At 43.6% G+C, this 23,925-nt stretch overlaps 1 protein-coding gene across 1 annotated transcript; it reads right to left on the reverse strand.

Annotated features, from left to right (window-relative positions):
- Positions 1–304: 304 nt before the first annotated feature.
- LGI2 (leucine rich repeat LGI family member 2) lies at positions 305–20,106 on the reverse strand. The gene is made up of 8 exons (XM_048304487.1): positions 19,919–20,106; positions 19,755–19,826; positions 16,830–16,901; positions 13,590–13,661; positions 12,951–13,022; positions 11,714–11,883; positions 6,809–6,973; positions 305–4,298 (listed from the first exon to the last, which is right to left on the reverse strand). Exons 1-8 carry the CDS (start codon positions 20,104–20,106, stop codon positions 3,481–3,483), a joined length of 1,629 nt encoding a protein of 542 aa, XP_048160444.1. The 3' UTR covers positions 305–3,480.
- Positions 20,107–23,925: the final 3,819 nt, after the last annotated feature.

Raw genomic sequence — 23,925 nt, forward strand, 5'->3', positions numbered from 1 at the left:
TAAGAAAGAACCGAACTCATGAGTAAAACTCACAGCAGTAGCTGCGTTACATCCTGCTAACACTAGATGGGGTGTAAGGAAAGAGTGAAGGGGAAAATCAGGGAACAGCAAAACCTTGGAGGTCCAAACTATCTCAGGCACAGAAGGAAGATGTAACTAATCTGAGCATGGCTTTCTGCACCTTGTCAAAAGCCAAACCCGATCATAAATAGACAGGGACCCGTTTGCCCACCCTGTCCATTCCTCTGGCAGTGTGGATCCTTGCAACATGGATATTTTAACAAGCATGACGCACCACTATTAGTCACATTAACTACATTTTATTCATACAATGAAAGAGTACATACAAGTCAATAGCATAGATTGCATCAGCTCCTCTTTACTAAAAAAAGCTCAGTGTATATACAACCTTAAAATGCTCCTGCTGTAGCTAGTGCATATTAAATCGATGCTTATATAAATTAATGTTCTTTACACAGACTTATGTATTTTAGAATACATTAAAAATTATTGGTGGCATGTTCTGTTATCCTTTTTCACTGTCCTGATGGTCTAACATTTGCAATGAATTATGGATATGCGTATTTTATTTACTATTCAAAACAATTCTTATTACAGAATATAGGCCATGGAGACAAACCCATGGTTGCATTTGGAAAGGCAGAAAATATTTTCAATTATTAGTGATTTCTGTTTTTATGGCTGCATCCTGCTGCTTTTCCTTGGGAGCAGGAAGAACAGAACAAGGTTCTTTTTGAGATATTGCCTATGTTTAATCCTGTGAAAAGTACCATAACCTTTTCTTAATCAACTGGTGCTTTTTGTCCTCCCTCACAGCTGCTTTGACCTCCAGTGCATGAACTCAGCAGAACAGGCAGGCCAGTGTCTGACTCCAGACTCTTCCTGAAGCTGGGAGGGATGCTGAGCTGGGCTTTCTGACCAACCAACACAGCTACTCAGCAGAAGTGGCAGCCTGCCTGCAGAATTCATTTCCTTCACTCTCTTCTTCTGGTCCCATGTGAATGAGCTAGACTCCTGTGGATGACTTAATCCTGTTTATTAAGCCTGTCTCTGCAGAGACCATTTTAATTTAATTCAACTTGATAGTCAAGCCTCAAAATCCCCTTGGCTCTTGAAACAGTACAATCTCCTGGTATTCAATACACAAGCCTTTTTCCAGCATCCTCTTGCTTCCCTTCAAGGATCCAATCTCTCTAAACTAGCTTTTCACTCTGACTCATGCCCCTTCCTGAGTGACCAGTACTCACCACAGTCGAGCCCTAGAAGAAAGTGCCAGTGCACTAAGAAATGCCACCCTCATCAGAATATCTAATTCTAGTTAAACTTCCATGCTTGAAATGCTAGTCCCAACACAAGCTAAATAAATGTTGCTTGCCAGTCATATCCATTTTAAAAAGTAAACTGGTAACATGGTAAGAAATTGCATTCACTGCAAAACATGAATCTCTTTGTTTTGTCAGATTTGTTAGCTTAATCCTAGGAGAGGTATTGCTAAATCCTATTGCAGAACGTTGGTTTGCATCTACTGGTCTTGAACCACTGGGACTGACACCGCACTGGGATTTGGAGGGCAGCGCTCAGTCCTTCAGAGGGTGGGATGGGCCAGGTTGCCAGCGTAGTTAAAAATAAAACCAGGTTGAACACTTCTGTAGGGGGGGAAAAAACCCTAACTCATAGTTGAAAATCAGAGTTATATCTCTGACAGGCCAGTAATAACTTCATTTCATAGCAGAGAGGTTAAAGTTGGGGAAGACTGTGATATGCCAGGTCACTGGTAGGTTATGACTCCTCACAGGAGTCCTTATGCATAATCCTCTTCTGCAGCATGCTTCACACCCTGGATATTGTAAAGCCTATGAGAACATCTCTGTTTGTGATCACAGGCCATGTCTCACATGTCCAGGGGAAAAATGTGAAACTCACTCAGCAGAAGGATGGTGAAATAGCCCTAAATATAAAGGACAGTTTCCTTTGCTCCTCCTGCTTTATGCAAAGCCTCCCTATTATCCAAGGCAGCAGTGCAGCAGCAAGACATGATAAAACAACCTAGTAGGCTAAGTGGTATGAAAACTTAAAGAAATATGTTGTGTAAGTGAACAAACAGGAGCTCTGATACACAATTTTGTTGGGTAAGGGTGGCAAAGAACCTTTCCAGGAAAACAGTCCCTTGCTGTTACCCGGAGGGAGGCTCTGCATGCCAGGATTGCCCTATTTAGGATGATTGAATGCCTTGGTCTGTAACCACCCAAAACACCAATGCAGTACAGTCTGTCCACATCCTGCTGTTCAGCCTTCAATGGATTGGCAGCCTGGCAACAGCCTGGACTCACCCAGTGGAAATCCTTCTTGGAGACAGGATTAGCTCTAGTCTGAAACAGCTCCAGCTGCTTGGTTTCAGATGACTTAGTGATCCTGAAGTCACAGACTTTAGTTAGAAGGAGAATTCCCCAAATACAACTTTGATGTCCCAAACCTGAATTTATTGCTTATGAGATGTGCTAGAGGGGAAACGCTAGACAATAAATCACCTCATTGCGTACAGAGCTACAACATGGAGTGCATCGATGTAGATATGTGTTTCAGGCAGAGCTTAAGCTCTGCCTTCTGGAATGAGGGTTCACAACAGAGTAACAAACACACAGAATCTACTGGGAATCATCAGCAAAATTTTGAGTTCGGGCAAAATGGGATGTATTTCTGGAATACCTATTAAAACAGAAAGTGGGTAGGATTTGTAGTTGATTTGTTCATGGCATCATGCAGACCTCTGGTATTTTCTGTCTATGTTAACTTGATAAGATCTCACAGTCCTGAAGACACACACTTCTTTTCCTGGATAGCCAGTTACTGTGGGCTGGGCTACTTGTTATGCACAATTTGTTGCTGAAAAAAGTGAATAATGGAAGAAAAGTGGCAATAGATTTTGACTCTCCCTTCAGTCTGCAATGAATTTAAGTGATGCCTTGGATTTACTGTGAACCAGAAAGACAGATTTTGAAGAGAGAACTCAAGAGTATTCTGGAATGTTCCCATTTGCTTTTACAATTCATCAGCAACCATGAAGAACTGGCTCTAATATTAAAACGTACATTACTGTTCGTTTAGGAGTCAAGATCATTTTTATGTTTTGCATGGCTCACTCTTCACTTTCTTTATGAGATGTTCAACTCAAGGTAGTTTGCTGGATAAAATTTAGATCATTCTCTTAGATGTCAACATTAATCCTAATGCACTGCACTCCTCTTTGAATGACTACAAATTGCAAAGTGTCTTTGAAAAAGGATAAAATGGACATGTCATGCATTAACCAAGTAAATGCAGTCCCTGATTAATATGCAAGTTTGAAAAGTTCAGAAAATGTCATCATACTCCATAGGTGCACCCTGTTTTTGGAAAGGTCTCTTTTTGCTTTGTTCGTGTATAAATGTCATTCTACATAAATTTCACTCCAGCAGCTTTTCATAAACTCAAGTCAATTTTGATATGTTCAAATATTTGAGTGTTTCCTTTAAAACTAGAGGCAAAGAAAAAATCTCTTCGATCTGTTGACACAGCTGTGAAAGACCGTGGTGCTTGCACGTAGATTTCTTTAAATAATCTGAATATCTTCTTTTCACCATCCCACTGGTAAATCTGGGAGAAGGTATAGTCACTTCCCAAGGCTAGGTAGTAATTGTTCTTGAAGGAGAAAGGCTGCAGTGTCATGGCTCCTCGGGATGGAAGAGCCTGTATCTCCACAAACTGTTTGCTATTCCATTTCATAACTCTGGAGTCACCAATGAATCTTGTGAGAGTGATGTAAAGGTCATCTTGCATCCTGAAACTCTTCACAGCCAAGACATCTTCCATGTTGGGGATTTCACTGTGTGGGACAAACTTTTTGGAGGCTTTGTTCCACTGGAGTATAATGGGCACCTGGGCACGGCTAGAGAGGATTAAATGGGATTTCCCATCTATATCAAGAAACTCAGCATCAGTGTCCCTGAACCACTCGTGGAGAGACTGATATGAATAAAATCCTTTGTTATTCCACTTATACACTGTTGACAAACCTGCTTTAGAGCTATCTGCTATGACAAAAAACATTTCGTTGTCTATCTCAAAAAGCTCTATATCATTTGGCTTGGAAATGCGAGATACTTCAATATCCTGGAATTTGACAAACTTCGTCCAGCTTTCATCAAACTTGTAAATGTGTGAGCCACCAAAGAGCTGTGCCACTACCACAAAGACTTGGTCACCAACAAGAATGGCTTTACATCCCACTATAGACTGACCTATTGCCCAAAGAAAGAAAACAAAACAACACATATATTAGCACAGCACAAAGCACCTTTACACCACAGATGTTACCAAATCACCTCTCCCCCCTTTTTTAAACCTGCACCATCTCATAATTTTGTCTTCTGCTGCATGCCATCAGAGTGTCTCTTCAAGCTTTTGCTTCCCAGTAACTGGAGAGATGACTTGTCCCACCCTGCAAGGTGTGCAAGTATGATGTACCATAAAATGCTAATTCTTTTTATGCAAAATACTTTCTATTTCTCTGTTTGTTCAAACAGATGGCCCCTAATATCCAAAACAATTATTTAAGCTATATTTTATTATTTTAAAATGACAAGAATTTTTATCTTGCCATTCATCAGGCATCTGAAATTCTCTTATTCTTGTAATGTCTATCTTTCCATCTTAACTAGAAGAATGAAGTATAGTATATTTTTCTTGCTCCAGAAGGGTTAGAGTCAGCTTTTTGCTACTGTACATAGAAATATAGATGCATCTTGTGGATATATCACCTGACAGCAGGATGAAAAGATAAATCTAACTCTGTTGTTTCTTTTAGGTTATTCTTGAGATTTCATAAACTAGAAATATTTAGAAATACTGCAGTTGCCAGATAGATCAGATCAGGTTATGATCTGTTTTGAGAATGTCAAGTTACACTATACAAGAACCACATCAAAAAAGTAACAAGAAGACTATTATAATGGGTGTTGTTGGAAGCAGAGAGGAGTTCCTCTGTGAAGCACAGTTTAAGTAGAACTATAGTTGCACAAGTTCCCCAATGCATGCTTGGTCAGTCACCACAGGAGATTTGACCTGGCTCCTCTGCTGGTCCCCTACCCATGGCTTTCAGAGCTGGCTTGGGATGATCTGCCACCCTCCCAGGGCAGGAGAGCTGGGTGTACCTTCCTCTCAAGTACAGCAAGGTATCTGCAGCACAAGTATGAATGCTTGAGCTGATCATCCAGGCTCCTTCTGATCTAACTTAGTCAAAACACACTCTAGAAGAGCTTTCACCTGTCCCCTGCCTCGTTCTGCAGAGGACAGCAATGCCTTTCTCTGCATGTTCACTGTAAAGGCAACTTTGACAACTAGCTCAGCTCCATAAGCCTATGTTGTAGAAGCCTAAATTTAGATATCCAAATGCCAAGCACGGGTAAGTAGTGAAATTCTCTGTAGAGCTGGCTCCAGAGCTCTACAAAACACTCTTCAGGCTCTGCAGGAGGCTCTTTATGTGCCTGTGTCCTCTGGCAAAAATCTCAGGCTCACGTACATTTCAGTCCAGAGCTCGAGCTCAGACCTTCCAGGAACAAACTCTGGGTTTGCAGCTAGGACACAAGTCCCTGGCAGAAATCAAGTCATTCAGAGGAAGGTGAGACACCCTGAAAGGCAGCTGTCTTTGCAAATGACTCAAACTCTCAGTTTCATTTCTGCAGTTTTTCTAGGGCTCACCTAGCTCTCTCTGGGCTGTTGACTTCTCAGTTTACATCCCATTTTATCCTAATCTACCAGAACACAATGAAACCTAAAAAAGTAACATTTTTCATTTCCAAATTTTCCTGACAGAGGGGTAGCTTCTTGTAAACTTTCATTAGTTACACACACAGCTGATCTGAGGAGGTAAGTGCTTGTTGCCTTTGTAGAATTCAACATCAGATGAGGATGCAGCATACTCTATGTCTCCCAAAATGTAAGGTAAAAAATAATCTATAATACACAACAAGCAACAGGACGGAAAGATGCTCCATGGATAAATTTAGCTCCTGAGTCTTCAAAACCTCTGGCTTGGAGTATCTGGGAAACCAGGCAGCAGATAACAACTCTTAAGAGTCTGTCTCTGCTGTCATGGTGTGACTGAGCACCACAAGTGTTGGTTAGGGACAGAACAGTTATTAGAAAATCAGCATTAGAACATCATCTGGCATCCACACAGGCTCTTTGTATGATCAGGCCAAGATGTTAAGTAAGCATGTTTGTAAATTGAAAGTAAGTGTGGAAGCTTTACAGCACATCTCTTTAGGTAACAACCAGAGTTTAAGTATTTCTGTCATTTTCAACTGGCTTCCTGGTCAGCTCACCCTGAAAGCATCCTTCAGACCTGTTTCCTTCTACATACAATAGATTCTTTTTATATTCTGTTTTGCAGGTAGTTTGGCAAGACCATGTGCTCCTTCAGCTTCTGCTTTAACTTGCTGTATGATTGAGGCAGTGAGCGCTAAGCTGGCCTATGATGTGACATTTATGGCAAGTGTTCGTGCCTTCAGAACAATTTACAAGAATGGACAAAAAAAGAATGGGAAAAAAAAGCTACAGTAAGGTTAAATGCACATGTTAAATGATGCATTACTCCATGGAGTCACTCATGTCCAAACATGAGTGACTTCAATCAGCCAAATTCAACAAAGATTCAGGACAAAACCCAACAAACCGGTCCCATCTACAAATCTTATCCTCGTGAAATGCCAACAGTTCATCAGTGACTGCAGTCCCAGTGTTCATATACCTGTGATATTGTCATAACTCCTGAAATTCATTTCAATGTGATCCCACTCCAGCACCATGCAGTTCTCCATGCTGGGCTGTGCAATGGCTACAAACACATCATTCTTTGAGTTGAACGTATCCACTGAAACGGACTGGTAGGGCAAAATCTGGTGAACAACAAAATCTAGAAACACACATTTACAACAGTTAGGATACATTCTTGCTGGAAACACAGAGTAAGTGTGTGACTAGAATGATTTACACTGAAAAATGCGTGAAATACTCTGGATTTTGTATAATGCTATAATGGAAGTATCAGTGCTCATGTTAGGCATGCAGCAACAGGGAAAGCATCTCCTCCTTTAGGTATCATGAACTGTCCTCTGGAAATGTATTTGTCAAGGAGATCAAATATGCAAATAGTTAAATAATTCAGATTTTCCAGCTAGGCTGGCTACTATCAGTGAAATAGAGAGACAAGTCTTTTTCCCCACAGCTGGAAGTTGCTTTCCCGTCAAGTGAAATGGCCTTGCTAGAATCACATTCAAGCTGAGAGACAGCAACTACCAGCTGAAGTCCAATAACTTCTTAAGTCATGCAAATTTAATCACTAGCAATTTGTGTTATGCTAAACCAGGCAGAAAGTGAAATGATATCTGAAGTTTGCCTGGGGATAACCCCGTTCTGCCTAGACCATAGACAAAGTGGTGTAATCAAAAACTCAGTTAACATAATGTTTTATGGGGCATTATAATGTAGTTTAGGCATAAAATACAACCAACCTGAAAATTACTATCCAGTGGAAAATTTGTCCTAGACAACCAGACTGAGGAATTGGAGCAACCTTTAAAGATTAGGAGTGTAACTCCAGAATTTAAGAGTTTGTTTCTCAAAAGTTAAGTGCCTTTTTAGACTTGATTTGAAAATTCACCCTGGGATAAGTCAGCAGTCACCACAGAACCAGTCTGGGGCAAAGTGAGGAGACTTGGGCTTGAATTTCATCTTTGACCAGAACAGCTGTGCAAGATCACTATTATCAGAAAAACACATGGTGTAGCAGAGCTGACAAAGCACTCAGGTCTAAAATGTGGCAGGAGGCCTGCATTGAAGGAATATGTGGATACAGATATGTAGAAAAGGAAAGGCATCTTCCCTATGACGGCATTTCTCTGCAGAACCACACACTGCTCTGTTTTAAGCTCCATTTGCTACACGTCTTCACCATGCACTCCTACATTGGAAGGGCCTGAGCATCCAGGGATTTTGGTGAAATGGTAATTAAGTCCTCACTCGAGTCCCTCATTTTGGTGCATTATGAAATAATTGCTTCTGAATGAAGAACCCTCTGTTTCTGCATGCTTGAAAGCCTTGCCCTTGAGGAGTTGCACTTCTGGAGAATAAAGATAGATGACTACCATTAAACAAACAGAGCAGATTCCACAGCTGTGAAAGAAATGACAGTCTTCATTCTTTGAGGGACTATTATAAATAGAGCTCGGGCTTGGTTCATAAATGCTGGTAGGCAAACAAGAAAGTTATCTTCATTCTCACTGGTAAACTAAAAGGGCTGACACTGAAGTATGGAGAAAGCAAAAGTAACTGACCAGTTATAAAAGGTAGCTAAAGGATGGAGCAACAGCAGATAGAGTCACAGAAAATAACAATATTTTTTTAAATATTGAGGAAAAAACCAAAAAACCTAATCTTGAAAAGACATCTCTTGAAATCTGAAGAATTGTGAAACACTTTGGGGGAATCTGTGAATTGAAACAAACCAGTCTGTACATGAAATTGGGTAGGAAAATCATTTGTGATCAGTAAAAAGCAGTAAATGATGATTTTAGCACCAGCTGGGAATACCAGACGGTAATGTAGAACAGGGTTACACGGTAAAAAGTGGCTGCCACGTCAGGCTTGCAAAAAATTTAGGCCTTGGGGGCTTGATTTAGTTCTATGTACCTTGCTGTAATGCTAGAAGGAGCTAATACAGTAAATACAGGACTGGGGAGGAGCCCTTTTCTAACATTTTTCTCTTTTAAGCTGGATCCCCTGGATGGGAAAGGGAAGAGGACCACAGCCCATGCTTTCCACCTGCCATGCTGGCTGCATGAGCTGTCCCTCTCTCCCTCCAACCCCACACACAGTTTTGCTCTCCCTGTCTCAAGACACGTGGTTTTCACGCTGTTTTCAGCTGGCTGAGAGTGGGGATGTCACCCTGTCCTCCAGTCACTTATTCCACCTCTGTTCCCTCTGTGGTTGAACTGGCACCATAGAATCATGGGTGAGGGACTCAACAATTTTATTGGGCTGATTTTCCTTCTGGGAGCCCTTGCTCTGGCTGATCCCAGCACACAGGAGCACTGATGCCAGCACAGAAGAGGAGGAGAGTGCAGGGAACACTGGAGGATGGTAAGGAAAAATACCAGTGATGATCTGTTTGGGCAGCTGCTCCAAAACTGTATCCTGCAATTCAGCCCCACTCTCCTCACATCCCTTTTTCCCTGCAGGGATACTTCTACTCCAGGTGAGGAGTAAAAGGGACCTGGCTGTACCAGCAGTGAGCGTTAACCATCCTTTCCCTTCTCCCACTGCAGAAGATCTCCAGCACAGGAGCAAGAATGGAGCAGCATCTATTAATTTGCAAACTACCTCCCTTCCAGACCGTGGGGAAAGAGAGGACTACCTCTCTTTCAGGTAAAGAAAGGGGAAAACAAGCTTCTAAATCTCAGTGAGATGATCCCTTCCTGCAAGTCTGGGCAAAGCAGGTCCCAGGCATGCACACAGTCTGTTTCCAGCGGCTGTGGGAGCCCAAGGCCTGTTTTCCAGTCTCCTGAAAGTGAGTTACATGTTCCCCTGTGGTGCTCACAACCACAGCACAGGCCCCTCACACACTGTTGAGGAAGAAGGACAAGAAATGAAGTGAAATGGCTTAATCTGCTTCCATGATGCAAGCACTGAGAAATGGAAAAGACAGATGCTATCACAAAAAGGGTTAAAAGTGCAGGTCACCAATACTGTCAATCACTTTCTCTGTGAAGAACCAACAGGATCATTTTGTTCCTTGCCTTTTTATTTTAAATTTGGCAGCACCTCTTTCCATCTCTCCTGTTACCACTGTTAGCAGTTCAGCTGAGGCAATGAGCTGACTGGGCCAACAAGACACACATTTTACCAAGCAAACTGCTTTGTTACCACATCCTGCATCCAGTCATGCTCGACACAGAGTACTGGAGACCAGAAATGATGGAAAGTCTGATCCCACCTGGCAAAGGAGGGAAATACTATACTAAAAACTAACACAAATGAAAGAGTTTTGCAGAGCCCTGCCCACCACTGACTGGGAAAGGAGAATACACCTGTGGGGTATGTTGCTTTACTTCAGAATACAGTATGTGTTCTAAGCCTGTGACTAATCAATCCTCAAGGAAGCAATATGGGCATATTTACACTCCCTTTGGATCTGGGGGAGGCAATGGCAGAGAAGGAGAAAGGAGCAGTGGCCTGGCACCACAGACTGCCAAGGTCATGCAGAACTGTGTGACAGCTAAATGCTGTGCTGTGGGAGCACCTCTCTGAGGGCATTTGAACAAATATTCAGCTGGGCAATCCTTGCCTCATGGAATGCCTTTGGACCCCAAAAACTCTGCATGAAATTAGATTTATGCTTGGTGTGATTTCGCTTATAGCGGACAAAGGGACAATGTTAAGGGTGAATTTTACCTGTAGCAACTTTACAGTGTCTAGGTACAGAAAGGTGACAGAGGGCTGGTAGGTCAGGATAGGTTTGAGGACCAGGTAAGGCTTCCTCTTGTGCACTGTTAGTGCTACACAATTGCTTAAACCAGATAGCAATGAAATAAAGCCTGCTTTTACTTTGCATTTCTGCCTCTCGGTGATTCAGCAGACATGAGACTATAACTTTGGTACTGTTCTAAACTTCATTGCTCTCTTGTGTTTGACATCCTTTTATGCAGCAGATTATTGCACTTTACCTCTGCTTCTCTTCTGACATTATTTTGAATTCTGAGTTCATTCTCTTTTCCTTCACATATTGCCATCGAAGCACCTTTCATATCTTTTCCTGAAATTTCATTTTACATTACTAGTAATCAACTTTTCTGTTGTCTTTTAATAATAATGACTAACTTGATGACAGATGAGAACTTGCACACCTTTGATATTACTGTCTAGAAGAAAGGCAGAGCGCTGACATCCTATTCAAAAAAGATGAAAAACAATACTTGCAGCTGATATTTTCAGTTATATGGCTACATTTAAAGATACATAACTGCAGCAGTTTGGTCATAAAATATAAGCATAACCACATGCAAATTCCTCTTCACTCCCTTCAGCATGCTTTACATTACCTAAAAAAAAAAAAAAAAAAATCGAGATCCTAAGCAAGACAGTAGGCAGAATATTATTGGACTTTTCTCTTCAACTTGATGGAGTTCCATGAAGAACTGCTGGCACTACTGCCACCACCTTTGAGGCTAATAAATCATGACTTATCAAATAAAGATAACAGCTATAGCCGCATTTTGGAACTTATGTTCATTGCTTTCTGTGAAATACAGAGGTTTTAGGAAGCTCATCTGCCATAACTATATGGTTTCATTCCAGATAATAGAAAGCATTCTGTGATGAAAATTAAGCCACGAATTGAGTCATAATCAAGTCTTTTGGAATATGAATAGTCAGAGCTCTTCTCCCATTATCACTTAATCCAAATAAAAACTCAGTACTCACTTTGGCTTCTAAATGTAATTTTCCCATTTTGTACTTGTTCTAGTACTTGGAAGTGCTTTGTATGTAAGTAACCCTTTCCTCCCCCCAAGTCATGCTCATAGAAGCAAAAGGGTATCATCTAAACTTCTGATATTTAACCATTTGTAGTGTGCTTAGAAATATACATTCTGAATACCTGTAGTGGTGCATTCATAATCAAAACTTGTCACATCATTTAACTTCTTATCCTGATATTCTGCTGGACCAATACACAGGACATCAGAAACAGTGGAATTTGTCATCTTTAACCACAAAAACAACCACTTGGCTTTGCAGTCACACTCAAATTTATTTCCCCTTAAATCTCTAAAAAAACACACAGAAATAAACATATTTGAAAAGGTTGATAGCAATATGAGTACTACAGAACTGTTATTACCTCGACATGCTGAATTTCAAAATATATGAGTATCCTTGAATTGTTCTGATCTGATGACAGGGAAGTTTCTTAAGTTTTATTTGGACTCCTTTATTATGAACTCTCTTTCACTAAGTTTTTCAGAAAACGGTTGCAGTCTGTGGTCATATATAATCATAGTAATGGAGCACTGCGATCCATGTGTAAAGTTACTTTTTTGGTAAGTTTTCACAGGATGAGGACTGTAATGTAATACATCCTGACCCTCAGGTTGTCTGCTGCAAGCCTCCTTTGCACCATTGACCGCTGACACAGACAATTCTCGTTCCTTCCCTAAACTGTTCCAGTACTGCTGGTTGACAGAGCAACCTTGCAGATGTGAAATACAGATATAAGACTTGTATTTTTTGAGTCGCTGCTGGTGAAGAGTCAATTTAACTTCTTCCTACTAATGTATATGCAATTTCAGCACTGTACTTGTTCTTTGATCCTTTGGCAGTTTCTGTGGCTTACAATTTTACTTTGCTGTTTGGAAGAGCCAGGCCAAAAATAGGGGAATCCTAATTGTACAAGGAAATACTGACAGAATGTCAGCAATGTACTACAACTGCTCAAAAACAAGGAAAAATAGCTTATTTTTTTAACTAGTCCCTTTTACTAAAATAATCTCAGGGAATACATGTAATAATAACAGGGAAAAATGTTCAGAGAAACTGTAGTTTTAAAATTAATTGTCTCCCTTTCCCTAAAACACAATTTACATGAGACATCAGAAAGAAGTACAATAACACAAGCTATGTACAGCATCACAAGAAGCAACAGTGATTTAAGAAACAGCAATTACTTTAAAGGAGTCTATCAAGTAAATAATTACAAAATGAAAAAAAGATAGAACAAAAAAATACACTTTTTTTTTCTGTGTAGATACCAGATACAGCACCACACACTCGGAACCCAAAACTGAGAGCAAGAGCAACAGAAGCAGGCGGCCAATAGAAAGATCCTCATTACTTACAGTTCAATTAGAGAATCTAAATCGCTGAAGACATCCCTTGGCAGAGCTTTGAGATGGTTATTGGCCAAAGAACTAAAAAAGAAAGTTAGAGCTTAATATCATTGCTGCCTCTTATCTTGCAATTCTTCTCAAGTCTGAACTCACTTACAGGTTGTTAATTATCTGGTACTGTCCAGCCACTGGCACTTTTAGAAGTTACCAGGAACAGGCATTAATTATTCTCATTCAAGAATGGAGATTGCTTGAAGTTCACATGAAAGTAAAATATTTAAAGCTTTTTTTTTTTTTGCCCAGGTGCAAATGTAACCCACAGAGCAATCACTGAGCACGCTGAAAAGCAGGAGGAATGTTAATCATGCGTAGGCAGTGTGGTGGTGGTGGTACCAGTGCAGCACTGGGGGTACCAGTGTCATCCCAGTCCCAATTGTGCCTGCACACAGGCAGCCCAACATGTGGCAGTGCTGCCCAGGCAGGAATTGCTCTAAGGCTGGTTTTTAATTTACAGAAGGCATATTGTTGACATCAGGAGGAAGCTGACACAGAGGGAAGAGAAGTTTTCTGTGTAGCAGAAAAAACAGTGGTCTCCCAGGAGAGTTTTGTTCAAGTAGAAATCACTCTACCAAGTGTTAAATAACTTACAGGTGAGTCAGGTCACGAAGGCCACGAAATGCATTTCTTGAAATGGTTTCAATTTTGTTTCCTTCAATAAATCTAGGCAAAAAAAATATATATTTTTAAATACTTTAAGAAACATTATTATTAGCATCACAGTGCTTTAAGCTATGCTTGCCAGATTCAGCATGTTTCTGGGCAGCTCCTTCAGACTGAAAAGTGGGAAGTCTCAGTGGAGCTGCTCACGTTCCTTTTTCCCTTTCCTTGGGTGGACTGCAAGGAACAATGCAAGTACCTGGTAGCACAAGGGATGGCACATGACACAAATGTCCAGCAGAAAAGGAACAAAGCGAACAAGGCAAAAAAAATTATTCCTCTCTTGGTAATCCTCTCAGGATGTGTTGTGTGAGGCAAGAGACCTGCATAGGAGAGGCTCCTGAGACAGACTTTAGAAGCTAAAGTCCTACCTTCCCCTCTCACAAATCACCAGCGTTTTCAAACCAGGGGCAGCACAGCAGTGCCAGGGCAGCCCAGGCTGCAGGCCTGCTCTGATGGGGAGCTCCCGTGGCTGCGCACACACACAGTGCCACCTCCGTACCCACACTAGAACTGCCCACATTTGACATCTGCACAAATGGCAAGACTGCTGCCTTGTTTTGGTTCTGGCTGCCACAGTTCAGCTCTCTCCAGCCAGGACATCTCTGCAGGGTGCCGGCTGCACACAAGTCACGGCCCCGTGCACTGGGGGAATAATGACAGGCACATATCGATTCCAGCAGCATGCTGCTCCTCCTGACTGCATGTCAGCATTTAAAGAAAGAGCTGATATTTGAGCATCTTGACCCCTGAGCACTTGAGGACGCATCCCTAAGTACACCATCATCCCTGCAAAGTGATTGCAGCCAGGTGGCCATCAAGATATTGCATGATACAGCTATACCTGGATGAAGACAACTATATGCTGATTTTATAAAAAGTTTGTGAGATAAAGATGCCTCCCTTATTCCTAAGCAGCTCTGCCTGCCCTCCAGAGAAGTTAGAGGAAAAATGCTATGAGACAAGGTCTCTTCTCAACAGAGTCAAGATGGGAATGCAGGAGATGACAAGTGGTCTTGGTTTTGCAGTTTAGGTGTAGAAAAAATCCTTCATGAAGTGACTGGGACCCTGACTGCAGGCAAAGGGTGCAGATCAGAAAGTGTTGTGTCTACATGGGAGATGTCAGAGGCAGATCAGCCCTTTCCAGGCTGTGTGGGGCCACAAATTCAATCTGCAAGAGCAGAAAGCCACCCTGCCTCCTGGCACCCTCACTGGCACCTGGCATCCCTGCACAGCACCAGCTCACTGGTCCATGCAAATAAACAGGGCTTCACTGCACATACTGCAAAAAGCTGGGACTCAGTAATTTGCTGGATCCTTGAATCACCAAACCTGGCCTCCAACAGATGCTACCCTAGGAATTCCAGTCTGTTCACCAGCAAAGCTCCCGTCTTTATCAGACCTGTCTTACCCAGACTCTGTACACAGAGTCAGCTTAAGGGTGCATTGAATGCCATTATGAGTGCTGCAAGTGCAGCAGGACACAGCTGGAGATATATTACACATATATACAAATACCAGCTGTGGGTGCTCCCCAGCTGCTCTTCAGCCAGAGACTTTGCTTTGTACACACAGACACTTGTCATTCCTGTTTGTCAGTGAGGTTTCCTTCTTCTCTACAAAATCTGATCCCTCGTAACTAAGAGACATGACTTATGGAAGCTGTACTGGTTTTACTAGCTGCATGGCCAAAAAAACAAATCACAGAGAAAGGCCACTCACAGCCAGTTCCCAAAAGGTGGAGGGGTGATTTGCTGGGAAGAGGAAACTGGCAAGAAAGGCAACCACAACCATTAACTGAGACCACTAGTTCAGCTGCTAAAAGAATTTGAAACTGTAAGGGTTTACCACTCTCCATCTTGCTCCCTGGCTTGCAGCTGGTGGTCAGGGACAGAGATTTGCCCTTTGAGCAGCTGAGGAGAGCAGGGTGTTTAATTCAGACAGGGGTCTGGCTGCAGTGACCAGTACAACTACCACGATGTATGCTATGCTGCTGGGACAAGCTCATCAGCACTTGAAAGCAGGTCACTAATGATACAACAAAAAATGGTTTTCTTCCTTTTTACAAACATGATGCAAATAATTTTTCCCTGTAGATATGAGGAAAAGAGAGTGCTTAGATAACTTGCTATCTCTGAAAAATCCAGATGTAGCGGAATCACGGATTTTAGCGTATACCATTTACCATTATCTGCAAATTCCATTGTTGGCTACTCCATATGTACCAGACTATTAACCCTGAATATACCCCACCATAATATCTATTTGCCTTCAAGATTTTAGCAAGACTCAGTTTTATGAGCATTGGTCTTCCTATAGAAAAGGACAAATGTTTTCCACAGCTGCATTTCAGCTCAGAAAGGTGGGTGGAATGAGGAATTTTTTCAGGCTTTATTCATAGGTCAAACACACCAGCTCATATTGAGTAACACAGAGAAATGCCAGTCCTTTGGAGTGTGAAGGGAAGACAACCTTGTACCAGGGCTAATACTTTTTTTTAAAAGAAAAAAGGGTGAACTAAAAATAAACAAAAATAAGGATCAGAAAAAGAAAGGATTGCAAAAATCAACTAAGTGAATGATGTAAACAAAAGGAGAGTTAAATAAATTTAAATAGTAATATAAATAATTGCAATAATTTATGTTATATGAAATATATGTATATATATTTATGTATTTATAATTAATTACATCAAGATAAATGCTATGAACATTAAATAGTGTATCAGAAAAAAGGCAAAGTAGGAGACAAAAGTTGGGAAAAGAGAAGAAGAATTAAGGTTGTTCTGGGCAGTATACCAGCACTCTGCAATTCCTCCTCAGGCTGCTCACAGGTCAGGACAGGCTTCCCCACCTCTTGCCTGAGGTTAAAATCCCCTTAACAGGGATGGCACTGTTCTGGAAAGCCAAGACAAGCTCTTGCTAAGCAATGCCTTTTTGGTGTGCTGGAATTGCACAGAGACACCTTGCATTCACTGTATCTTTTAAAAATGCACTGTAACCCCTGAAAAATCTTCAGCCATCGTAAAGAACATTTGCACAGGAGTGGAACATAAATCCTTCAGTTCCCCTGCTCCTGGGAATCACAGTAAAGACCAAGGCTCTGCAGCAGGAGTCTTGGCAACTTATCAAAACGTCTTTATTTATAAAGGACATAAAATACCAAACTTACAAGTATTCTAGATGGAAGAGACCAGCAAAGGCATCATCTCGTATAACAGTGAAGGAGTTGGAGTTCAGCAAGCTGAAAATGGAGAGCGGGCATTAGGAAAGCATATTAAAACTTGACACACTGGATTATGCCTGTTCTGTTTATTGCCCGTGACCAAACTAATCTTACTGACTTGAGCCCATGTTGCCCCACCAATGCAGCACACATAAAATACTGTGGAATGGTCTACTGAAAAAAAAATCAAAGGCATTACATGATGGTAGTTAATGTCCACTACTCCCCAGGAAAAATGCTTGCTGTGCCATTGACCTTGGCTAAATGTAACCTGGTCCTCAACTCTGTGGTCCACTGAGCAGAACAAGCCATCATTAGATAGCAGGTCTGCTGAGTGTGGGCCCCATTCGCTCACCACCCTCCGGCTGCACTGACAACTTTTAAGAGTCCACCTCAGCACCAATCCTAAGCTCCCAAGCACCAGCTCTCATTTATGCAGTCACAGTGGGCCAGTGCTCACTCATTCCATGCTCCCAGGGCAATGCTCCAAGCCTGACCTGCAGATGGGGTACAGCCTGCAGTGTGGGAGGACAGCAGCCAGTTTGTCAGCTGGAAACGCAGACATATCCAAAACACCAAGATAGAATCCTGCTCCTTTTATAAAGCAAAGCCCTGTGTCCACAGGTGGTGAGGAAGAGCTGCAGTGCTGCCTCCTCCAGGCACTGCCCTGCCCTCCTCGCGTGTGAACTTCAGGGACAAAACATGTTAGAGCTGCACCAGAGAAGCTGTCACCTGAGCCAGGACAAGGCCACCAGGGAGAAGGATGTTAAGGAGGCTTTGCCAGCAAAGTTCATTCCTTGCTGTATCAAAGCACAACAGTGGACATCTCAAAATGTTGATGTTCAAAGGCAGAGAGGGCAATCTCCTTTCAAAAAAATAGCAAAATTTCTTATTTGGTCTAAAAAATGAACACTACTCAAAAGAAATAATTTTTGGAAAATCTCAGAATTTTCCCCTATGAATGAATATGTCTGCACGAATTGCTTTATTAGAGCAACTGATTAATCTTCCTTTTGTATGGTTTTAGGCATTTTACTAAAATTAATTCAGAAGACTAATGAACATGAAATGCAAACTTTCCTTGTGATCCCTGGATATTATGCTAATACTAGACAAATGCTCCTTAAATTATCCCAAAGAAATCTGACAAAGATGCAGACCACCAAAACAAAATCCTTGCACTACTATTTTACCATGATTACTGCCAGAGACGACATCGTCCTGGGGTGTCCATGTGCAGAATTATGCATGCAGCTCTTTGTCATTTAATCATTATTTTTTCTCATGTTTTAAGGAAAAAGTCACAAATTACACTAAATAACAGAATTTGTCAGTGCCCAAGGTGTGGTGCTCCCACATCTGACTTACCACATAAAGTGTCATGAGCAACTTCTGCCTTCCTCAACAACCCATCTCTTCCCCAGCACCCTACACACCCCAGCATCTCCACGAAATCTACTACAGCTAAGGAAAAGGGACAACCTTCATCTGGTCTTCTTCCCTTTTCCTACTACCACCATCCAAAACAAGCCAGATTCCCCTATCTCTAATTTTCCACCCACAGTTTCTCACCCATGGATTCCTCCCTTTCCTTCCCAGTCCGCTGTTTGCAGCCATTTATTGGTGGGCAAGGTCCTCGTCCCTCTGCTGGGGGCTCTGTACTGACCCCCAACTCTCACAAAAACTTGGTTTTGGGGCCGGTTTCACATTAAAGCAGGTGAGAGCTTCCACCCCTTGCTTTGCCCACTTCTCCCCAGCATTTTGCATGGAGTGCTGCTCATCCCAGCAGGAAGACAGGCCTTTGAGTCAAAGGAGGTGGGGTGCCCAAGGAGAGGAGCCTGGCCATCAGCTACCAAATGCCTTTAGAGACTACCTCTTGCTAAGACCAGTTTTAACATCTAGCTCTGTGGCAAGCACGCAGCCTGGGTTTCTGGCTGGCCTTGGGTCTTTTTGCTGGATTTTTCTTTGCAGTGTATCTTTTCCTGGGGAGAGGGTTAGTCAGTCCTTATGGGGTGGAGGGCCTGGTTGGTATCAGGACAGGCTGCGCTGGGTGAGGCAGGATGCAGGCTGCTGCTCAGCTTCGCTGCAGACTACCAGAGAAATTAGTATCCAGGCTCCCCGGGGGGGTTGTACCGCAGTCTCTGTCTGTATCTTCCCTGCTGCCTCCCAGGACAGCTAAATTAAGCAAGTTTGGGTAAGCTCCTGGAGCAGGAGGCACATACCTAACTGCAACATGGGCACGACCAAGCAGCTTGCCGGGGGTCAGTAAGGAGGGATAGCTTGCAAAGTGCTAGGAGCTAGACCACTCTCTCCTGGGACAGAGGACTGCGGGGTCAGAAGGCATCTAAGGGCCCACTCTCCAAGCCACACGCTGAAGCACGGAGTCATGCTGCAGACACCACCAGCTCTCCACACACAGAGGATTCCCTCTGAAGTGTGTCCTGGCAGCCTCTGCTGACCCTATTGTGCCCACAACGTCACAAAGCCAGTGCCAGACTGCCGGGCACAAAGTGAACAGGAATGAGAGCCACCACCACATGACTCTGGGGGACAAAACTTAGCCTTAAACTTACTAAAGCTGAAGTTTAAAAAAGAGGAACTTAGGGCATCATAAAACATTTTGCCCTCCTTTAGTAACTAAATACACATTTTATGAAGTGGTTTCTGAGCAGAAAATGCATCCCCTGTTATGAAACGGCAGCTACATCGGGGGACTGTGCAAGCTGGGGATTTACCCGTTTTCTCCCTTTCTACAAGGGAAAGGGAACTCTATTCAGGAGAAACTGGGAGGCTCTATGCTTAAAGGGACTCTATTCAGGAGGAAGGGGCGAAGTGCTACTTGGCCGTGCTCCTTCCCAGTGCCATACTTACAGCAGCTGCAGGGAGGGCAGGTGGGAAAACATCCTGTCCTTGACTTCGGAGAAGGTCCCGTTGACCAGGCTCCTGGAAAAAGAGATGCCACCCATCAGGCGGGACCGCCCCGCATCCCTTCCGCGCCCTCCTGCTCATCCCGCCCCGCGCGGTCCCGCACTCACAGGGAGCCCAGGCCGGCGGGCAGGCTGCGCGGCGCCCCCGCCGCCCCCACGCACAGCGCCGACTCCCGCCAGCAGCTGCAGGGCGGCCCGCAGCGCGGGGCCCTGCGCGGGGCGGCGGGCGGCAGCGCCAGCAGGGCGGCGGCGGCGGCGGCGCAGAGCGCGGGCAGGAGCCGCAGCGGCAGCGCCATCCCGGCACCGCCGCTGCCCGCCGGCCGCTCCCCGCCGCCTCCCGCGCCCTGACATCAGCGCGGCGCCGCCTCCGCTGCGGCGCCGGGACGCGGAGGGGGGGTCCCGGCGGGCGGGGCGAGGCGAGGCGCGGCGGGGCCACCTCGCCCTCCGCCTCCCGGCGGGACAAAAGCCAAAAGCCCCGCGGGAGGCGGAGAGCGTGGGTGGCTCCCGCTGGTCGCTCCAGAGTGATGCTGCCCCAAAAAATGGAGGGGATCATTGAGGTGCTGAAGCGTGTCCAGAGGACAACGGAGCTGGTGAAGGTTTCGGAGTACACGTCCTCCGAGGAGCGGCTGAGGGAGCTGGGGTGGTTAGCCCGGATAAAAGGAGGCTCGGGGAAAGGGATTTATTGCTCTTTACAGCTAACTGAAAGGAGATTGTAGTGGGATGGGTGTAGCCTCTTCCCCAGGTAATAACTGATAGGACAAGAGGAAACGGCCTCAAGTTGTACCAGAGGAGGTTTAGATTTATATTAGGCAAAGTTTCTTCACTGTAAGGGTTTTCAGGCATTGGAACAGGCTGCCTAGGGAAGTGGTGGAATCATCATCCCTGGATGTGTTAAAAAAAAAAATCACAGAATCATGGAATGGTCTGGGTTGGAAGAGACCTTACTCTAGTTCCAAACCCACTACCATGGGCAGCTTTCACTAGACTAGGTTTCTCAGAGGCTTATCCAACCTGACCTTAGACACTTTCAGGGATGGGGCACCCACAACTTCTCTGGGCAATCTAATGTGTAGTGTGGTGCTTAAGGACATGGTTTAGTGGTGGACCTGGCAGTACTGGGTTAGTGATTGGACTTGATGATCTTAGATGTCTTGTCCAACCATAAGGGTTCTATGGTTCTAAGACCAACTCGAAGGATGTCTAGATCATGAAAGAAGCAAATGGATGATGACACCACACAATTCCAGTTGCTTTCCAGTAGTATGTGTGTCTTAAGTACGCATTAATTGAATCGTGTTGTATCTGAATGCTTGAAAGGTTTCAGAACTGCATGTAACTTGTAACCTTCACAATCCTTTTTGTCCAAGCCTCTCTTCTTGGTTTGCAGGGGCGACTCACAAAATTCTCATGACCATTTCCACTGCTGCAGCTTGTGCCTGCTGCCCCTCCCCATTTCCCACACAGTCCAGCAGACCCTCCCATTAGGTGGTTGAAGACAGTAGTGAGAGTCCTCTTCTTTGTGCTGAGCAGACCCAGATCTCCATCTCCACCCACACACAATCCCTGCAGCAGGCAAAAATTCAGAAAGTGTGAGCAACACCTGAGCTAGCAGTTTAATTAATTTATCATCTGATTATGCAGAAACAAGACAGACAAATTGTTTGAGATCAGTGTTAGTCCCAGTTTTCTTTGCCTTGTTTTATATTTTCAGTGATTTAAATGATTTGTGTAATATATGTCTTTGCAAGAGCTGTTATGCCCCACATCTGCATCTTAATTCTACAGCCACAATAATCTAAGGATGTTTATTTCATTGACAAGCAGACAGAAATAGTTGTGAACCATTAAAGCTGCTGGATTTCCTGTCGTTCTCTTCCAGCTGGGTCACTTTTATCCTGAGGTCATTGAAAGTGCCAGAAAAAATAATTTTAAAAATTACAAGAACACCACCAGAAATCAGAAGGGTTTTATACTGTCCCTCACAGTATCCTTCTGGACAAAATATCCTGCACACAGCTAGAAAAGATCATAATAGACTGGGTGAGCAACTGACTGACAGGTTGGGCTCAAAGTGTTACAGTAAATGGGGTTACATCAGACTGTCAGCCAGGCACCAGTGGGGCTCCATGGAGCTCCATTTTAGGGCCAGAGCTCTGTAAGGTTTTTATAAATTATCTGAACACAGGAACTGAATGTACGTTAAGTAAGTTTGCCAATGATACTAAACTAGGAGGAGCTGTGGACTCCCTTCAGAGTAAAGAGGCCCTGCAGAGAGATGTGGGTAGGACTAGAGGGCTGGGCAGTCACCAAGCACATGGAATTTTACAAGAGGAAGTGACAGATTCTCCTCCTGGGACAGGTGATCTTGGTTATCCACACAAATCAGAGGATGAGAGCTTGGAGAACAGCCCTGTGGAAAGAGAGCTGAGGATCCTGGTCAGTGAAAACTTGGATACGAGTCAGCCCCCAGGAGGGCCAAGCATGTCCTGGGGTGCATCAGGCACAGCATCGCCAGCCAGGCAACAGAGGGGATTGTCCTGCTCTGCTCTGCACTGGGGAGACCTCACTTCGAGTGCTGGGGGCACCACAATGTAAGAAAGGATATAAAGCTATGAGATTGTGTCCAGAGGAGGGCAACCAGGATGGTGAAAGATCTTGAAGGCAAGACTTAATGAGGAGGGGCTGTGGTTGCTGGGTTTGTTTGGCTTTGAGAAGGTTGAGGGGTGATCTGAGTGGGGCTTACGACTTCCTCAAGGTGTCAGCAAAGGGGCAGATGCTGATCTCTCTCTGGTGATGAGTGATAGGACACAAGGAAATGAAATGAGACTGCATCAAGGGAAGTTCAGGCTGGCCGTTAGGAAAAGGGTGTTAACTGAGAGGGTGGTCAATCACTTCTCCCTGGGAAAGCTGTCATGGCTCCAAGCCTGGCAGAGTTCAAGGAACATCTATCTGGATGTCACTTAGTTATATGGTTTTGTTTTAGGTGGCCCTGTGAGAAACAGGGTTGGACTTGGTGATCCTTACAGGTTCCTTCCAACCTGAGTTATTCTATGATTCTGTGAAAAAGAAAAAACACAACAATTTCCCAAAACAGCGACAAAGTCATGAACCAGACAAGACATTTGTCCATGAAGTGTGACTGTTGTGGCCATCCAGGAATGCCACTTCGGGAAGCCTTTGATACATTTACCCTTTCCAAGTGCCATACAACATTCTGTCAGGAAACACGGCTTCAGGGTTCAGTATTGCTACAAGGTTTTAAATGTCTACAAATGCCATACTGGTATGTAAAGCACCTTCTCTAAAAGATACAAAGCCAGAACCCCAATGCCACAACTCAGTTCTTCAACTTTCACTCATGCTAAGCTGTTTCCTGCAGACATCTAAAAATCCCAGAACATTTTGAAATGGAAAACTATTTACCTGCTAGCACTGACCTCAATTAATTTTGCAGACAAGGTGTCTTCTGATTTAACTGATCTAAATGCAATTTATTTGGTATCCCCTCTACATTCCCATGGAAGAGGAAGCAGGATTTTCTCCTGCTGTCCCTATCTGGGGTGTTCTGTGCAGCCTCATCTGCAGCATCCCTGCTGCACTCAGTGAGGGGCTGCCAGGCACAGACCACCCTTGCTGGAGGTCTTGAAAGTGTCAAGGGGGCTTCCTCGTGAGTCAGATGAGGATGAGGTGGAATGAGAGGCAGGTGCAGCAGGGCCAGGGTACTGCACAGGAAGGCACCAGTGTGAAGAGTGAGGGCTTTATCAGAGGCTGAGGAGACAGCCTGGAGTGCCAGCAGGACAGAGCAGACGGTCCTGTCCTGCTGAAATTAAAAATGAGTGATTGTTTTGGAAAATTCACTTGACAGAAAACAGGTATTTGAGGGGTTAAAAATAAAAATATGCATATAGATAAGCACATATAAACTTCCTTAAAAGAACATTAAAAAATTTCTTGGTTTAAAAAGTGATGCCTACTTTATCCATGCCATAGTATAAAAACGCAGTGGCATAAAAATGAAATCTTCTCTCTTTTCTGAGAAGAAAATAGAAAATTGAATTTGATGTTGAAATAGAATATCAAAGAATGAGAAATAATACCGGAAGGTGCATTTTGCT

This window comes from Corvus hawaiiensis, chromosome 5 (genome assembly GCF_020740725.1).
Source record: "Corvus hawaiiensis isolate bCorHaw1 chromosome 5, bCorHaw1.pri.cur, whole genome shotgun sequence".
NCBI classification, from domain to species: Eukaryota; Metazoa; Chordata; class Aves; order Passeriformes; family Corvidae; genus Corvus; species Corvus hawaiiensis.